At 42.6% G+C, this 16,376-nt stretch overlaps 2 protein-coding genes across 2 annotated transcripts in view; one reads left to right on the top strand and one right to left on the bottom strand.

The window, feature by feature from the left end:
- The window catches only part of cenpp (centromere protein P), a 307,375-nt gene that overhangs the window by 194,369 nt on the left and 96,630 nt on the right, over positions 1-16,376 (top strand). The gene's annotated exons all lie outside the window — the stretch shown is intronic.
- The window catches only part of aspn (asporin (LRR class 1)), a 62,801-nt gene that overhangs the window by 24,950 nt on the left and 21,475 nt on the right, over positions 1-16,376 (bottom strand). Inside the window, exon 4 of the mRNA XM_059649642.1 lies at positions 5,461-5,573. Within this exon, the coding sequence (XP_059505625.1) occupies positions 5,461-5,573 (113 nt within the window). The remainder of the gene's footprint in view (positions 1-5,460; positions 5,574-16,376) is intronic.

Genomic DNA, 16,376 nt, shown 5'->3' with positions numbered 1-16,376 from the left:
ATGGGGGCAAGTGTAGTACTTCCTGCGGTTGCAGGGGAAGGTGCCGGGTGTGGTGGGGCTGGAGGGGAGTGTGGAGCAGACAAGGGAGTCACTGAGAGAGTGGTCCCTCCGGAAAGCAGACAAGGGTGAGGATGGAAAAATGTCTTTGATGGTGGGGTCAGATTGCAGATGGCGGAAGTATCGGAGGATAATGTGTTGGATCCAGAGTTTGGTGGGGTGGTATGTGAGGATGAGAAGGATTCTCTTTTGGCGGTTATTGCGGGGACAGGGTGTGAGAGATGAGTTGCGGGAAATGCTGGAGACATGGTCGACGGCATTCTCGACCACTGCAGGGGTAAGTTGCGGTCCGTGAAAAACGTGGACATCTGAGATGTACGGGAGTGGAATGCCTCATCCTGGGAGCAGATGCATAGAGGCGAAGGAATTGGCAATAGGGGATGGAATTTTTGCAGGAAGGTGGATGGGAGGAGGTGTATTCCAGGTAGCTGTGGGAGTCAGTGGGCTTGAAATGGATATCGGTTTCTGGTGGTTGCCTGAGATGGAGACAGAGTGGCCCAGAAAGGTAAGGGATGTGTTGGAGATGGTCCAGGTGTAATGAATTAACATATTGACTGCACACCAGCATTTGAACCATGCCTTCATGGATACGATAAAAAGCCTCCCATCTTAATCTTGGGGGTAAATGCACAGCATCATCTAACTTTAAAAAGTAAAGAGATATATAGAAGTATTTAATTTGATGACAAATTCCCCAAAGTGATTGAAAGACCAATAATCTCACTTCACGGAGAAAGTGCTAGAGAACTCAGCAGGTCTGCTAGCATCTGTGGAGACAGAAGTGCAGTTAATGCTTTGAGTTGAATGTTCTCTCTTCAGAGATACTGCCAGAACTGCTGACTTGCTCAAGCCTTTTCTCTGATTGTTTTAGATTTACAACATATGCAATATTTTGCTTTTCTGTGAATCTCAAGTGATTGATGAAAGCTAATACTCGTGCTATCTTTAAAATTTGAAGTGTGTGGAAGAACCAGAACATAATCACTAGGAGTTCATTAAAGGTCAGAGAAGCCTTTCTAATCTAAAATTTAATAATGGTGACAAAAATAATCTGTTGCTGTCAGCAGAGGGAACAAAATTAGGTTGTATTACCTACCTACTCGGGAAGGAAGGAGGATAATACAAGCTGCCCCTGACAGTGCCTGTTTAGGGTACAAATCTAGACTACTGGACATTTTTTGTTGTCTTCACCAAGGTGGTGGGGATAGCTGCACATTACTTCCTGCCTACTTCGTTGGTGCTTACTATTTAGCTATTGCAAGATGGTTGTTGTACTGTGAATTTATGATGTCTGCAAAACATTCCTTTCCTCAATGCCTGATAATTAGTTGTAATCCTCATATGGAGATTATGGTCCTGATATTTATGTGAGGTGCATTGGGGACTGGTGGCGGTGTGGTAGTGGATGGGGAATTGGATCCTCTGGGCAGGAAACCCAGAAGTTGTCTATTAATTATCTTGCGCAGTTTCCTACCTGACAACAAGCTTTCTTGATACAAAAACAGAAATTGCTGAAAAATTGCTTATGGTCAAAGTGGCCATGCAGGGTCATAGATTCATAGGGTTGTACAGGACAGAAACAAATTAATCTAGCCCTATTTGCCAGTGTTTGGCCTGTAACCGTCCAAACCCTTCCTACTTGTGAATCCATCCTGCTGCCTTTTAAATGTTTTAATTATGCCAGCCTCTTCCACTTTCTCTGGCAGTTCATTCCATACACACTCCACCCTCTTTGTGGATTGCTAATCAGTCTGCTTTAACTAGTTAATGTAGTTATTATAATTGACCTAATTGGTCATTTGAGGGCATATAAAAATGGGGCACTGCTGAAGAGTCCACACTTTCTTCAATTTGAATTCAAGTGGTCGGTGGAAATCAAGGTTCAGGTGACCAGGGTAGGGGACATGCAAGATAACAGAGGGGTCAGCAGAACGATACCATATGAAGTTGCACGTTGTACATCTGTGGATGTCCAGTTGATGGCCAGAACCACCCATAGTCTTTGAACTGTGATACTCGGCCTTTGGTATTCGATGGTGTCCAGGTAGTTTGTGTGCAGTGGAACCCTGTTTGAACCGATACCCATTTGTGCAGAATTTCACATTGCCCCTGGCTCTCAAATCTTTGGGAACCCCAGGCCCGCAGTTTGAACCGTGTTGTAGAAGTTCCCGACATAACTTTTGTTCTGTGTGGAGAGGTTACCTGTATGGCTGCTGCGGCACTTTCTCCTCTTCCTTGCCATTGTCAATCATCTGGATATGTTGCGGTATTTCATCTTCCAGTCCACTGATTACTGGAGACGCTAGTAGGCGGCTCTCTACATCAGAGTACTTCCTTTTTCCATTAAGGATTTAAAATGCAGGTGCACATAGCAGTGTATACAAAAAAAAGTTAAGATGGTTTACAGACTTTTAGGTTGTCTGTATCTTCTGTGGCCTTGAGGAGTTCAGGTTCCATGTACACATATAGGGTCTTTCGAGTATGTCTTTCGGGCACAAGACTTTTTTGTCTGTGTTTTGGAGAGCTGCTTACATTTTACTTAGACTTAAGCCCCATGCTCCTGATATTTGGCCACCCACTGCAGAGGGATTGCAGGCAAGCTAGTCCACCTCATGTCCATAAGCAGTCTAGCCAAGGAACTGTAGATAGGGGCATTAGCCCTGACTTCTTGCCTGTCTCCCACTGCTGGGTCTACATCTGTGTGACTTTGGTTAGGAAACATGTGGTGTCCATAAGTACGCTTGAGACCTTCCATGACTGGTGACCACCACAGGAGCCGAAGTACACAGTTTTAATAAACAATTTATGAGACCGCTCTGGAGCTGTTCTTCTCACCCAGAGGTAGGGACATTAACACTGCACCAGAAGAGGCCAGGGATAAAGTGTATCATCAGCCAGTCGAATTGTATTTCAATTTTAATTTTTCAGTTGACCTTGAAAATTTGATATTTGGTACAACACCTCTCTAAGGGCTGTTTCTTGAGTTAATTTAGATAATGTGGTTATTTGTTTTCATTGGTTAAATCAAATATTATATTAAGTGGATACTTCTCAGGATTGATATAGTTGGTGAAAAAGAGGGCCTGGGCTGCTAAACTGATTAAAGTTGGGGAAATGCTAGGTGTTGGAGGAGCAGACAGGGTGTTGTCAATGGAACTTGCACATGTGTTTTAATAGCTGTCAGAGCCTTAAAAACCAAGGTGCTCAGTCTCGATGGCATCCAAGTTATAGAGATGGCTCAAGCATTCTGTGGGTCTTCTTTACTCCGGCAAGTTGAGAAGGCATGCAGTGTTTTAGCTTTTATTAATAGAGGGATCGAGTTCCAAAACCAAGAGGTTATGCTGCAGCTGTACAAAACTCTGGTGCAGCCACACTTGGAGTATTGCGTACAGTTCTGGTCACCGCATTATAAGAAGGATGTGGAAGCTTTGGAAAGGGTGCAGAGGAGATTTACTCGGATGTTGCCTGGTATGGAGGGAAGGTCTTACGAGGAAAGGCTGAGGGACTTGAGGCTGTTTTCATTAGAGAGAAGAAGGTTGAGAGGTGACTTAATTGAAACATATAAAATAATCAGAGGGTTAGATAGGGTGGATAGGGAGAGCCTTTTTCCTAGGATGGTGACGGCGAGCACGAGGGGGCATAGCTTTAAATTGAGGGGTGAAAGATATAGGACAGATGTCAGAGGTAGTTTCTTTACTCAGAGAGTAGTAAGGGAATGGAACGCTTTGCCTGCAATGGTAGTAGATTCCCCAACTTTGGGTACATTTAAGTCGTCATTGGGTAAGCATATGGACGTACATGGAATAGTGTAGGTTAGATGGGCTTGAGATCGGTATGACAGGTTGGCACAACATCGAGGGCCGAAGGGCCTGTACTGTGCTGTAATGTTCTATGTTCTATGTTCTATATCTCATGTTAAACTCAGGCCCTGATATTTACCTGGGAACTCCTGCTCCATAATTTGAGTCATTTTGCAGAAATTATCTTCATGCCATTCCACTCTGCATTGTGGGGCTACTGCACACCCTCCACTTCTTTGCCCTTTCCAACCATGGTATTCTTTCTTGCTGGTCAGATGTGCGGGCTCCCAATAGGAAATTCTGTACATAAGAGGCCTTCCTTTCATCATTATGGGCTTGGAATCAAAGTGTTGCATGTACCAGTCCCATATATTTCGCAAGTTCAGCTCCAGAATCATTTGTACTATTCGCAGCCCTGCAGAATTGATACTCCACATGCTTTTGGGTTGCTGAATACTAACCCTCTTGTTAACTGCGACAGCCTATCCTAAACATCTGGCCTTGCTTCGGTCTCCAACATCACATCCTCCCTCTCCTGATCTTTGGTCAAATGATGTGGAAAGTGACAGACAAGTTAGACGACCCCTTCGCAGGTCTGCTTCTGAGCCTGGCCAAGTTATTCCTTCACAGTTCCAAATAATGCACTATGGAGGATGCTGTTAAACCCAACTGTGTAGCTGTCTTCCATGATTACACTTAAGCCCAGGTATTCATAGAAAGGCAGTACATGGTACCTGTTGGCATCCTTGAGAGGTTTTCTATAGCTTATGGATACCACAGGGGCTGCAGTCCGTCATCTCCCACAAAACCAAATTTTAATTTAACTTTGTAATTTTCCTTTAATGTTTATTCATTTGCATGACCCTGTTAAGAAGGTGTTAACTAGTTAATTAATGAGATAATTGGCTTTCTTTGGGTGTTCAAAACACTATATAAAGTGAAAGGGCTTTTGTGGTACATTGGTGGTGTTCCTAACGCTGGGCGAGAAGGCTCTGGCTCAATTTCCACCTGTTCCAGATGTGTAGCATAACATGTCTGACCAGGTTGATTAAAAATACCTATCAAGTAGACAGTTTGGACCTTGAGATGTAGATCTGTAAGAATGTCAAAGTGAGAATAAAGTTTCTGCTGAGGAAAGTTCTGCATCTTAGTTACTGATTCACTGAGATCCATTTACGTTTCTCATCATTTTATTTGGATTTCTCAGGCCAAAACGATCTTTCAAATAAAGATTGTCAAAAGAAACTAAATCTTCTTTAAGGATGTTACTGCAAGATTAAGTTAGTCATCAAGCTCCCTCATCAATATTTGACACCACCACCTCCATTGAAATTGGAAGTGGAAAATTTGGAATCAGGTTTGAAATATTTGAATTTTACCTCTTACCTGATCCAAGGCCATACTTTGGGTTAAAATTCCTCTAATGTCTTCAAAGAATTAGGAATCTAAGCTCTATTAGCTAAACTGTTATCAAAAAGGTCACGAATGCTCCACATCATTCATACAATTGCCATTAATCTTTTAAACAAACAGTACAATATAATAAACGTATGAACGTTTAAAAATACAATATCTGAAAGAATAATTAAAAACGCTGACTTACATAGAGCGAAGGCAGGTTCTTTAAATCAGTTTCTTTTATTTCGGTTATTTTGTTATTTTGCAGATCAAGCATTACTGTATCTATCGGAATTTTTGCTGGCACTAACTTCAAACCTGGCTCATTAATTGAAAAAATTGTTAGATTTAATGTGAGATCTTTATGCAGGAATAAACAACTGCAAAATAATTAAAATGTTTGAATAGCATCCATTTACCAAGAAATCACAAGATGTTTTGGGAATACACTTTGTCTGGCTGATTAAGAGCTCCATCTTACTTTTAAGTTAAACTTGACAATTAGCTGGACAGACTTAATGTCGCTATAGTCACATTTTGTACACATATGACTTTGGATCTTACTTTAACAAAATACTTAAATGAGTACAGTGCATGCTCAGCAAAAGTTCTTACAAGGATTTGTACCAGCCCTGTTGTGTATATTATATTCTTACTGCCAAAGAAAAAGAAATCGAATACCAGAGCAAATATATCTAACATTTTAACATCTTTATCATAATTCTAATTCTAAACCTTACAACATAAAAAAAATCAATAATAGCTATTCTGATATCATTGTTCATAAATATGATTGAATTTTTAAGTAGAGAAAGGAGTGAATTCTACACCGTCTCCAGAATTGCATTGGCGCGTGGGAAGGTTTCATTGAATGGCATGGTGGCATAGTCATGGCCTTTGTCTACCTCCTCCACTGGTATTTTACCAGTGGCATTGAGAAGGAGTTGAGTAGCCCACCCATCATTGGACCAGTTGAGGCCCTAAGAAGCCAACAAATGACTACTTAAAGTCTTGTTCTTACCAGGATTGACGTACCATAGAATCATAGAGATGTACAGCATGGAAACAGGCTCTTCAGTCCAAATCATCTATGCACACCAGATAGCCTAAATAAATCTAGTCCCATTTACCAACACTTGACCCACATCCCTCTTAAAATCTTCTTATTCATATACACCTCCAGATGTCCTTTAATTGTTGCAATTACACCAGCCTCTACTTCTTCCTCTGGCAGCTAATTCCATGCATGCACCACCCTGTGTGTGAAAAGGCTGCCCGTTAAGTCTACTTTAAATCTTTCATCTCTCACTTTAACTGTTTTTCCTCTAGTTTTGGAATACTCCACTCTAGGGGAAAATACCTTGTCCATTTACCCTATCTATGGCCCTCATGATTTAATAAACCTCTATAAGGTCACCCCTCAACTTCCGATGCTCTGAAGATAATAACACCAGCCTATTTAGCCTCTCCCTAAAGCTCAAACCCTCCAAAGTTCTCAACACCCTAGTAAATCTTTTCTGAACCCTTTCAAGATTCATAACATCCTTCCTATAGCAGGGAGACCAGAATTGCGTGCAGTATTCGAAAAGTGGTCTAATCAATGTCCTGAGATAACAAGGTGTAGAGCTGGATGAACACAGCAGGCCAAGCAGCATCAGAGGAAAGAAAGGTCTAGGCCCGAAACATCAACTTTCCTGCTCCTCTGATGCTGCTTGGCCTGCTGTGTTCATCCAGCTCTAGCATCAGAGGAAAGAAAGGTCTAGGCCCGAAACATCAACTTTCCTGCTTCTCTGATGCTGCTTGGCCTGCTGTGTTCATCCAGCTCTACACCTTGTTATCTCAGATTCTCCAGCATCTGCAGTTCCTACTGTCTCCCTAACCAATGTCTTGTACAGCCACAACATGACCATCCAACTCCTATACTCAATACAGTTCCCTCAATAAAGGCAAACATACCAAACACCATCTTCACTATCCTGTCTACCTATGACTCCACTTTCAAGGAACTACAAACCTGTGCTCCAAGGTTTTTTGTTCAGCAACACTCCCCAGGACCTTACCATTAAGTGTATAAGTCTTGCCCTAAATTACCTTTCCAAAATGCAGCCCCACATTTATCTAAATTAAACTCTACCTTCCACTTCTCAGCCCACTGACTCATCTGATCAAGATCTCATTGAGCTCTGAGGTAACTTTCTTTGCTGTCCGTTACACCTGCAATTTTAGCGTCTAACCATACTAACCATACCTCAAATGTTCTCATGCAAATCATGTATATAAATGACAAAAAACAGTAGACCCAGCATCACTCCTTGTGGCACATGCCTCCAGTCTAAAAAGTGACCCTCCACCAGCACCCTCTGTCTTATACCTTCGAGCCAGTTCTGTATCCAAATGGCTAGTTCTCCCTCTATTCCATGTGATCTAACTTTGCTAACCAGTCTACCATGAATAACTTTGTTGAACGCCTTACTGAAGTCCATATAGATAATGTCCACACTCTGCCCTCATAAGTCCTCCTTGTTACGTCTTTTAAAAACTCAATTAAGTTAGTGAGACATGATTTCCCATGCACAAAGCCATGTTGACCCTCCCTAATCAGTCCTTGCCTTTTCAAATATATGTAAATCCTGTCCCTGAGGATTCCCTCCAACAACTTGCTCACCACCAATGTCAGGCTCACTGGCTTATAGTTCCCTGGCATTTCCTTACCATCTTTCTTAAGTACTGGCACCACAATAGCCAACCTTCAGCCTTCCAGCACCTCACCTGTGGCTATCGATGATACAAACACCTCAGCAAGGGGCCCAGTATTCGCTTCCCACAGAGTTTTCAGGTACACCTGATCTGGCCCCAGGAATTTCATCCACCTTTGTGCCTTTTAACCCATCCAGCACCACCCTCTTGTAATTGGACATTTTTCAAGATGTCGCTATTTATTTCCCTATGTTCTGTATCTTTCATATCCTTCTCCACAGTAAACACTCGTTTGGTATCAACCCCATCTCCTGAGTCCCATGCATCGGCAGCATTGCTGATATTTAAGTGACCCTGTTCTATCCCAAGTTACCCTTTTGTCTTTAATGTATTTATAGAATCCCTTTGGATTCTCCTTAACTTTATCTTCCAAAGCTATCTCATGTAGCCCTTTTGCCTTCTGATTTCTCTCTTAATTATACTCCTACTGCCTTTGTAGTCTTCTAGGGATTCATTCTGCTGTCTATACCTGACATATGCTTCCTCCTTTTTCTTGAGCAAAACCTTAATTTCTCTAGTCATGCAGCATTCTCGACATCATCTAGCCTTGCCCTTCACTCCAACAGGAAAATATTGTCTCTGGACCCTCGTTGCCTCATTTTGAAGGCTTCCCTTTTTCCATCTGCCCAGTCAGAGAAGGTGAACCAGCTGAGGAACCCCCTTTGGACTGTAGAAATGATCAAATATTCCTCAAGACAGACTTCATAAAATAGAGAGGGAAAAGTCATTTTGTCAAGGGTAAGACTGAAATACACAGCACCAAGCATTGTACTTCAGAATGAGCCATAATATTTTGACTGTACGAGATGTATTGTAAGCTAGAAGTAGTATAGTAGAATAGGTGGGATAAACCACAATACAGTAAAAAGGAGCAAAGATCCTAAGAGAGAGATAAACCAACAATAGCAACCAAGGAAGTTAACAAGACCATTCCATTGAAATAAATAGCATGTAAGGAGACAAATGTCAGTGATGGCCTTGAAGAGTGGGATAAATTCAGAATCCAGTAAAGAAAGATTAAAAAGGGAATAAAGACAGAAAAGATAAACTATATGGGAAAACTAGCAAGAAATAATAAAAACTGATGATAACAGCACCTGCCACACACTCTACACGTTGGTTACACTATTGGGATGGCCTTCGGCCTCTCTATTTCTTCCTGGAAAGAAGGCCAGAACTGGCCCCATCCCTACCATTGCCCAAGCACATTCTCACTTTGTTCAACTTCTCCTTTAATTCCTCCCACTTTTTTCGGATCAAAGGAATAACTATGCACACTTGCATAGGCACCAGTTATGCTGTTTCTTTTTGGGATCCATGGAACATCCCTTGTTCCAGTCCTACTGGAATCCCCACCCAAAACTATTTCTCTGGTGTATTGATGATATTATCAGTGCTACTTCTTCCTCTCGTCCAGAATTGGAAAAATGCATCAATTTCACTTCTAGTTTCCACCCGGTTTTTGCCATCACCTGGTTCACCTTTGATGACTTCCTTCGCTTCTTGACATTTCTGTTTGTATTTCTGAGGTTAGCTGGCTACTAATATCCATTACAAACCCACCAACTCAGTCATCTGGAGTTTTCATGCTCACACTCCGCTTCCTGTAAAGACTCTGTTCTATTCTCCCAGTTTCTCCATCTGCACCACATCTGTTCTGATGATGCCACCTTCTGCCTCAGAAATGCCGACCCTTTTGCTCAACCATGCATTCCCACTACCTTGGTTGACAGGATTCTGAGGGATAAGATTTATGACCATCTGGAAGAGCATGGCTTGATCAAATACAGTCAACACGGCTTTGTGAGGGGTAGGTCATGCCTTACAAACCTTATCGAGTTTTTTGAGGATGTGACTAGTAAGGTTGATGAGGGTCAAGCTGTGGATGTGGTGTATATGGACTTCAGTAAGGCATTTGATAAGGTTCCCCATGGAAGGCTCATTCAGAAGGTCAGGAGGAATGGGATACAGGGGAACTTAGCTGCTTGGATACAGAATTGGCTGGCCAACAGAAGACAGCGAGTGGTAGTAGAAGGAAAATATTCTGCCTGGAAGTCAGTGGTGAGTGGGGTTCCACAGGGCTCTGTCCTTGGGCCTCTACTGTTTGTAATTTTTATTAATGACTTGGACGAGGGAATTGAAGGATGGGTCAGCAAGTTTGCAGACGACACAAAGGTCGGAGGTGTCGTTGACAGTGTAGAGGGCTGTTGTAGGCTGCAGCGGGACATTGACAGGATGCAGAGATGGGCTGAGAGGTGGCAGATGGAGTTCAACCTGGATAAATGCGAGGTGATGCATTTTGGAAGGTCGAATTTGAAAGCTGAGTACAGGATTAAGGATAGGATTCTTGGCAGCGTGGAGGAACAGAGGGATCTTGGTGTGCAGATACATAGATCCCTTAAAATGGCCACCCAAGTGGACAGGGTTGTTAAGAAAGCATATGGTGTTTTGGCTTTCATTAACAGGGGGATTGAGTTTAAGAGTCGTGAGATCTTGTTGCAGCTCTATAAAACTTTGGTTAGACCGCACTTGGAATACTGCGTCCAGTTCTGGGCGCCCTATTATAGGAAAGATGTGGATGCTTTGGAGAGGGTTCAGAGGAGGTTTACCAGGATGCTGCCTGGACTGGAGGGCTTATCTTATGAAGAGAGGTTGACTGAGCTCGGTCTCTTTTCATTGGAGAAAAGGAGGAGGAGAGGGGACCTAATTGAGGTATACAAGATAATGAGAGGCATAGATAGAGTCGATAGCCAGAGACTATTTCCCAGGGCAGAAATGGCTAGCACGAGGGGTCATAGTTTTAAGCTGGTTGGTGGAAAGTATAGAGGGGATGTCAGAGGCAGGTTCTTTACGCAGAGAGTTGTGAGAGCATGGAATGCGTTGCCAGCAGCAGTTGTGGAAGCAAGGTCATTGGGGTCATTTAAGAGACTGCTGGACATGCATATGGTCACAGAAATTTGAGGGTGCATCCATGAGGATCAATGGTCGGCACAACATTGTGGGCTGAAGGGCCTGTTCTGTGCTGTACTGTTCTATGTTCTATGTTCTATGACCCTTAGTTGCACTTCTGCTGTCACCCTTTCTCTACCCTCGCGCAGCAATAACAGGGTGTCCTTGGTCCTCACCACCCCACTGGTTTCTGCATCCAAAGAATCATAAGCAACCATTTCTGTCACACTGCTGTTCGCAGTGTGGTCTTCTCTACATAGGAAGACAAAATGTAAACTAAGTGACCACTTTGCAGAACACATAGATTCCGTAACAAAAACCTCAATCTTCCAGTTGCTGCCCACGTCAACACACCACCATATTCCCACGCCAAAATTTCTATCGCAGGCTGCTGCAGTGTTTCAGTGAGCCTCAGAGCAAACTTGAAGACCAGCACTACATTTTCCACCTGGGGACTCTGTGGCCTCTTGAATTTCATGTCCAGTTCAATAATGCCAATGTTTTCTTCAGCATAATGACCACTTATTCCTAGCTGCTGTGAGTTCTGATGAAGACTTGAATCATTAACTCTGTCGCCAGACCTGCTGGGTTTCAGCAACAATTTCTGCTTTGATATTAACTGAATGGCAATAGATCAGGGCAAAGGGGAGATGCAATGAGACCTTGTGTCCTTGAACACCAGTCGCTGAAAATAAACATGTCAGTGCAGCAGGTGTTGAAGAATGTGGCCTTCGTAGTGAGAGGATTTGAGTATGGGAGCAGAAATGTCTTGCTACAACTGTATATGACATTGGTTAAGAGCATACCTGGAGTATTTGTGCAGTTTTGGTCGTTTTATCAGGAAGGATGTTCTGGCAATGTGGGAGTGCAGGAAGATTTACCAAACTGATTCCTGGAATGGCAGGACTGAGCGAGCGACTAGATCAGTTAGGATTTTCTTCACCAGAATTTAGCAAAACAAGCAGAAATGTACACATCTGATAGAAACATAATATTCCAACAAGATTACACAGCATAGTGCAAGAAGGAAGTTCTTGATGACTGGGTTGTCCAGAACCAGGGGTCACACAGTAAGGATAAGTGGGTTGGCCTTTCAGGACAGAGATGAGAGGAAATTTCTTCATCAGGGAGTGGTGAGCTTGTGGTATTCTGTGCCATAGGAATTTATTGAGGCCAAAACATTGAAGACTTCGAAGTAATCTACACTTAAGACTAAAGGGATGAAACGATATGGGACAAAGTGGGAACAGAATGTTATGTTGGTGTTTAGCCATGATCATATTGAATAGCAGAGCAGACTCAGGCCAAATGGCCTACTCCCACTGTATTCTATGTTCCCTAGGCCCTATTGAGAGTTAAAATAGAGAGTTTATATTATATGATAAGGAAATGATGCTCGTAATGATTACATATTTTCCTTTTGTCTTCACTTCAAAGGATACCTAAAGGATTCCCAAAAATACTTGTAAATCAGGAGGTTAATGGAATAAAAGAACTTAATGAAATTCTGGGAAAACAATGCTGAGCAAACTGTTCAAACTGCTGACAGTCTCGATGGGACTAGTCCAGGGAAGACGGACTGACCTATCCCCTCCCTACCTCCCCACCTATAGTCTCCTCTCCACCTATCTTCTTTTCTCTCCATCTTCGCTCTGCTTCCCGCGCTCTCCCTATTTATTCCAGAACCCTCTCCCCATCCCCCTCTCTGATGAAGGGTCTAGGCCCGAAAGGTCAGCTTTTGTGCTCCTGAGATGCTGCTTGGCCTGCTGTGTTCATCCAGCCCAACACTTTGTTATCTTGGATTCTCCAGCATCTGCAGTTCCCATTATCATGGGGAAGATGTCAGAATTGATCACTAAGGAAGTTAAACTGGGCACTTGGAAAAACTCAAGGTAATCAAAAACAACCAGCATAATTGTTTACCAATTTATTGGTAAATATTTGATAAATATCATGCAGTGTGGGTGCTGGGGAATTTATTGATGTACCGTACTTGGATTTTCAGAAGGCAGTTGACAAAGGTTAAAGTTTAAAATAGACAGTAACATTCAGATCAGCTGGCTGGCTTACAGAGCACATGCAAAAATGTGTCTTTTTCAGATTGGCTGGATGTGACGAATGGAGTCCACAAGGATATGTGATGGCACCCCAGCGTTTTACAATATATGCCAATGACTTTTTGAATGGCTGACCAGGCTCGAATGGCTGAGTAGCCTCATCTTCTTCCTTGTTCATTTGTTTGAATTAGATGAGCAGTTTGAAGCAATACTAGCTAAATTTACAGAAGGCACAAAGATATGTAGGAAAGTATCTTGTGAAGAGGACAAACAGTATAGAGGTGGATAAAGATGGGCTGCGTGAGTGAGCAAAAATCTGGCAGATGGAGAATAATGTGGGAAATATAAAATTGTGCACATTTTCTGAAAGAATACAAAAGTAAAGTACTACTTAAGCTGAGGATAACCACAGAATTCCCAAGGGAAGAGTCATCTTGCACACAAGTTGCAATAAAAAAAACATACAAGTGCTTTAAATGCTCAAGGACTGCTAATGAGTGCTATCGTTTATTATGAAAGAAATTGAACATAAAACTAGGATCTCATTCTTCAGTTATAGAACATAGAACATAGAACATAGAACAGTACAGCACAGAACAGGCCCTTCAGCCCACAATGTTGTGCCGACCATTGATCCTCATGGATGCACCCTCAAATTTCTGTGACCATATGCATGTCCAGCAGTCTCTTAAATGACCCCAATGACCTTGCTTCCACAACTGCTGCTGGCAACGCATTCCATGCTCTCACAACTCTCTGCGTAAAGAACCTGCCTCTGACATCCCCTCTATACTTTCCACCAACCAGCTTAAAACTATGACCCCTCGTGCTAGCCATTTCTGCCCTGGGAAATAGTCTCTGGCTATCGACTCTATCTATGCCTCTCATTATCTTGTATACCTCAATTAGGTCCCCTCTCCTCCTCCTTTTCTCCAATGAAAAGAGACCGAGCTCAGTCAACCTCTCTTCATAAGATAAGCCCTCCAGTCCAGGCAGCATCCTGGTAAACCTCCTCTGAACCCTCTCCAAAGCATCCACATCTTTCCTATAATAGGGCGCCCAGAACTGGACGCAGTATTCCAAGTGCGGTCTAACCAAAGTTTCATAGAGCTGCAACAAGATCTCACGACTCTTAAACTCAATCCCCCTGTTAATGAAAGCCAAAACACCATATGCTTTCTTAACAACCCTGTCCACTTGGGTGGCCATTTTAAGGGATCTATGTATCTGCACACCAAGATCCCTCTGTTCCTCCACGCTGCCAAGAATCCTATCCTTAATCCTGTACTCAGCTTTCAAATTCGACCTTCCAAAATGCATCACCTCGCATTTATCCAGGTTGAACTCCATCTGCCACCTCTCAGCCCATCTCTGCATTCTGTCAATGTCCCGCTGCAGCCTACAACAGCCCTCTACACTGTCAACGACACCTCCGACCTTTGTGTCGTCTGCAAACTTGCTGACCCATCCTTCAATTCCCTCGTCCAAGTCATTAATAAAAATTACAAACAGTAGAGGCCCAAGGACAGAGCCCTGTGGAACCCCACTCACCACTGACTTCCAGGCAGAATATTTTCCTTCTACTACCACACGCTGTCTTCTGTTGGCCAGCCAATTCTGTATCCAAGCAGCTAAGTTCCCCTGTATCCCATTCCTCCTGACCTTCTGAATGAGCCTTCCATGGGGAACCTTATCAAATGCCTTACTGTTATGTATGCTTTGGAGAGAGCATATCTCAAATACTGTATGTAGTTTGGCCTCCTCATTTGAGAAAGCAGTTCAAAGGAAGTTTACTCAATTGATACTTGGAAAGAGTGGTTTGCCTTGTGAGGAAAGATTAGACAAACTACGTTTATGTTTCTAGAAGCTCAGAAAAAAAGGGGTGATGTGATAGATGTTTATAAAACCTTGAATAGTCTTGACAAGCTGGTCCGGGGAACCATGTTTGCTTTATTTGTATGAGTCAGAAACTAGGGGGTGCAGTTTTTACATTATGGGGTCACTCTTTAAATATAGTGATGAGGAGAAATATTTCCTCTCAGAGACTTGTGAAACTTTTGGAGCCAAATGCATCAGAAGGTATTGGAGGCAGGATCATTAAACATTTTAAGGTGGAAATAGATATCGTTGTTAGGCAATGAAGTTAAAAGTCATCATTAGTAGCTGGAAATGAGGAATTGAAATGTCCACAGATCAGCCATGGCCTTATTGAATGGCAGAGCAGGTTTGAAAGAGTCAAATGAGCCTACTTCTGCTCCTGTTTGTAAATCTACAGCAAGAATTGCATGTGCTAGGAAAATTCTATAAATTTATTATAGTGACTTTATTGTACGTTTAAGCTGACTGTGCATGTTCTGATTTAATTTATAAATGAGCAAGGGTGGCCACAGCATTTTTATGTTAAGATTTCTGGTTCGTCAGTACAGGTTAGGTGACATCTCTTCACTGTTGCCACATGCCTGCAGAGTGAGATGCAACAAATGATTGACTAGTGATAGTCAACATGGCTTTGTGTGTGGGAAATCGCATCTCACTAACTTAAGTAAGTTTTTCGAAGAAGTAAGGAAGAGGATTGATGAAGACAGAGCGGTGGATGTGATCTATATGAACTTCAATAAAGTGTTCAGCAAGGTTCCACATGGTAGACTGGGTAACAAAGTTAGATCATGTGGAATACAGTGAAAACTAGCTATTTGAATACAGAACTGGCTCGAAGGTAGACAAGTGTGGTGGTGGTGGTGCTTTTCAGACTAGAGACCTGTAACCAGCGGTGTGCCACGAGGATTGGTGCTAAGTCCACTGCATTTTGATATTTATATGAATGATTTGGATATGAACATTGAAGGTCAGATTATTATGTTTGCAGATAATGCCTAAATTGGTGGTATAGTGGACAGCCAAGAAGATTACCTCAGAGTACAATGGAACCTTGATCAGATCGGCCGATGGGCCGAGGAGTGTTAGATGGAGTTTAATTTTGATAAATGTGAGGTGCTGCATTTTGGAAAGGTGAATCATTGCAGGACTTATGCACTTAATGGTGAGGTCCCAGGGCATGTTGCTGAACAAAGAGACCTTGGAGTCCAGGCTTATAGTTCCTCAAAACTGGAGTCGCAAGTAGACGGGATTGGGAAAAAGACATTTGGTGTGCTTGCCTTTTTTTTGGTCAATGTGTTGAGTATAAGATTTGAGAGGTCATATTGCAGCTGCACAGGACATCATTGGTTAGGCCACTTTTGGATAAGGTCCAAGTATTCAGCTCTGGTCTCCCCAGCTATAGGAAGGATGTTGAGAATCCTGAAAGGGCTTATATGAAAATTACAAGAATATTGCCAGGTTTGGAGGGTTAGAGCTGTAG

The sequence above is a fragment of the Stegostoma tigrinum genome, chromosome 11 (genome assembly GCF_030684315.1).
Source record: "Stegostoma tigrinum isolate sSteTig4 chromosome 11, sSteTig4.hap1, whole genome shotgun sequence".
In the NCBI taxonomy this organism is placed as follows: domain Eukaryota; kingdom Metazoa; phylum Chordata; class Chondrichthyes; order Orectolobiformes; family Stegostomatidae; genus Stegostoma; species Stegostoma tigrinum.
This window is presented reverse-complemented; position numbering and strand designations above follow the sequence as displayed.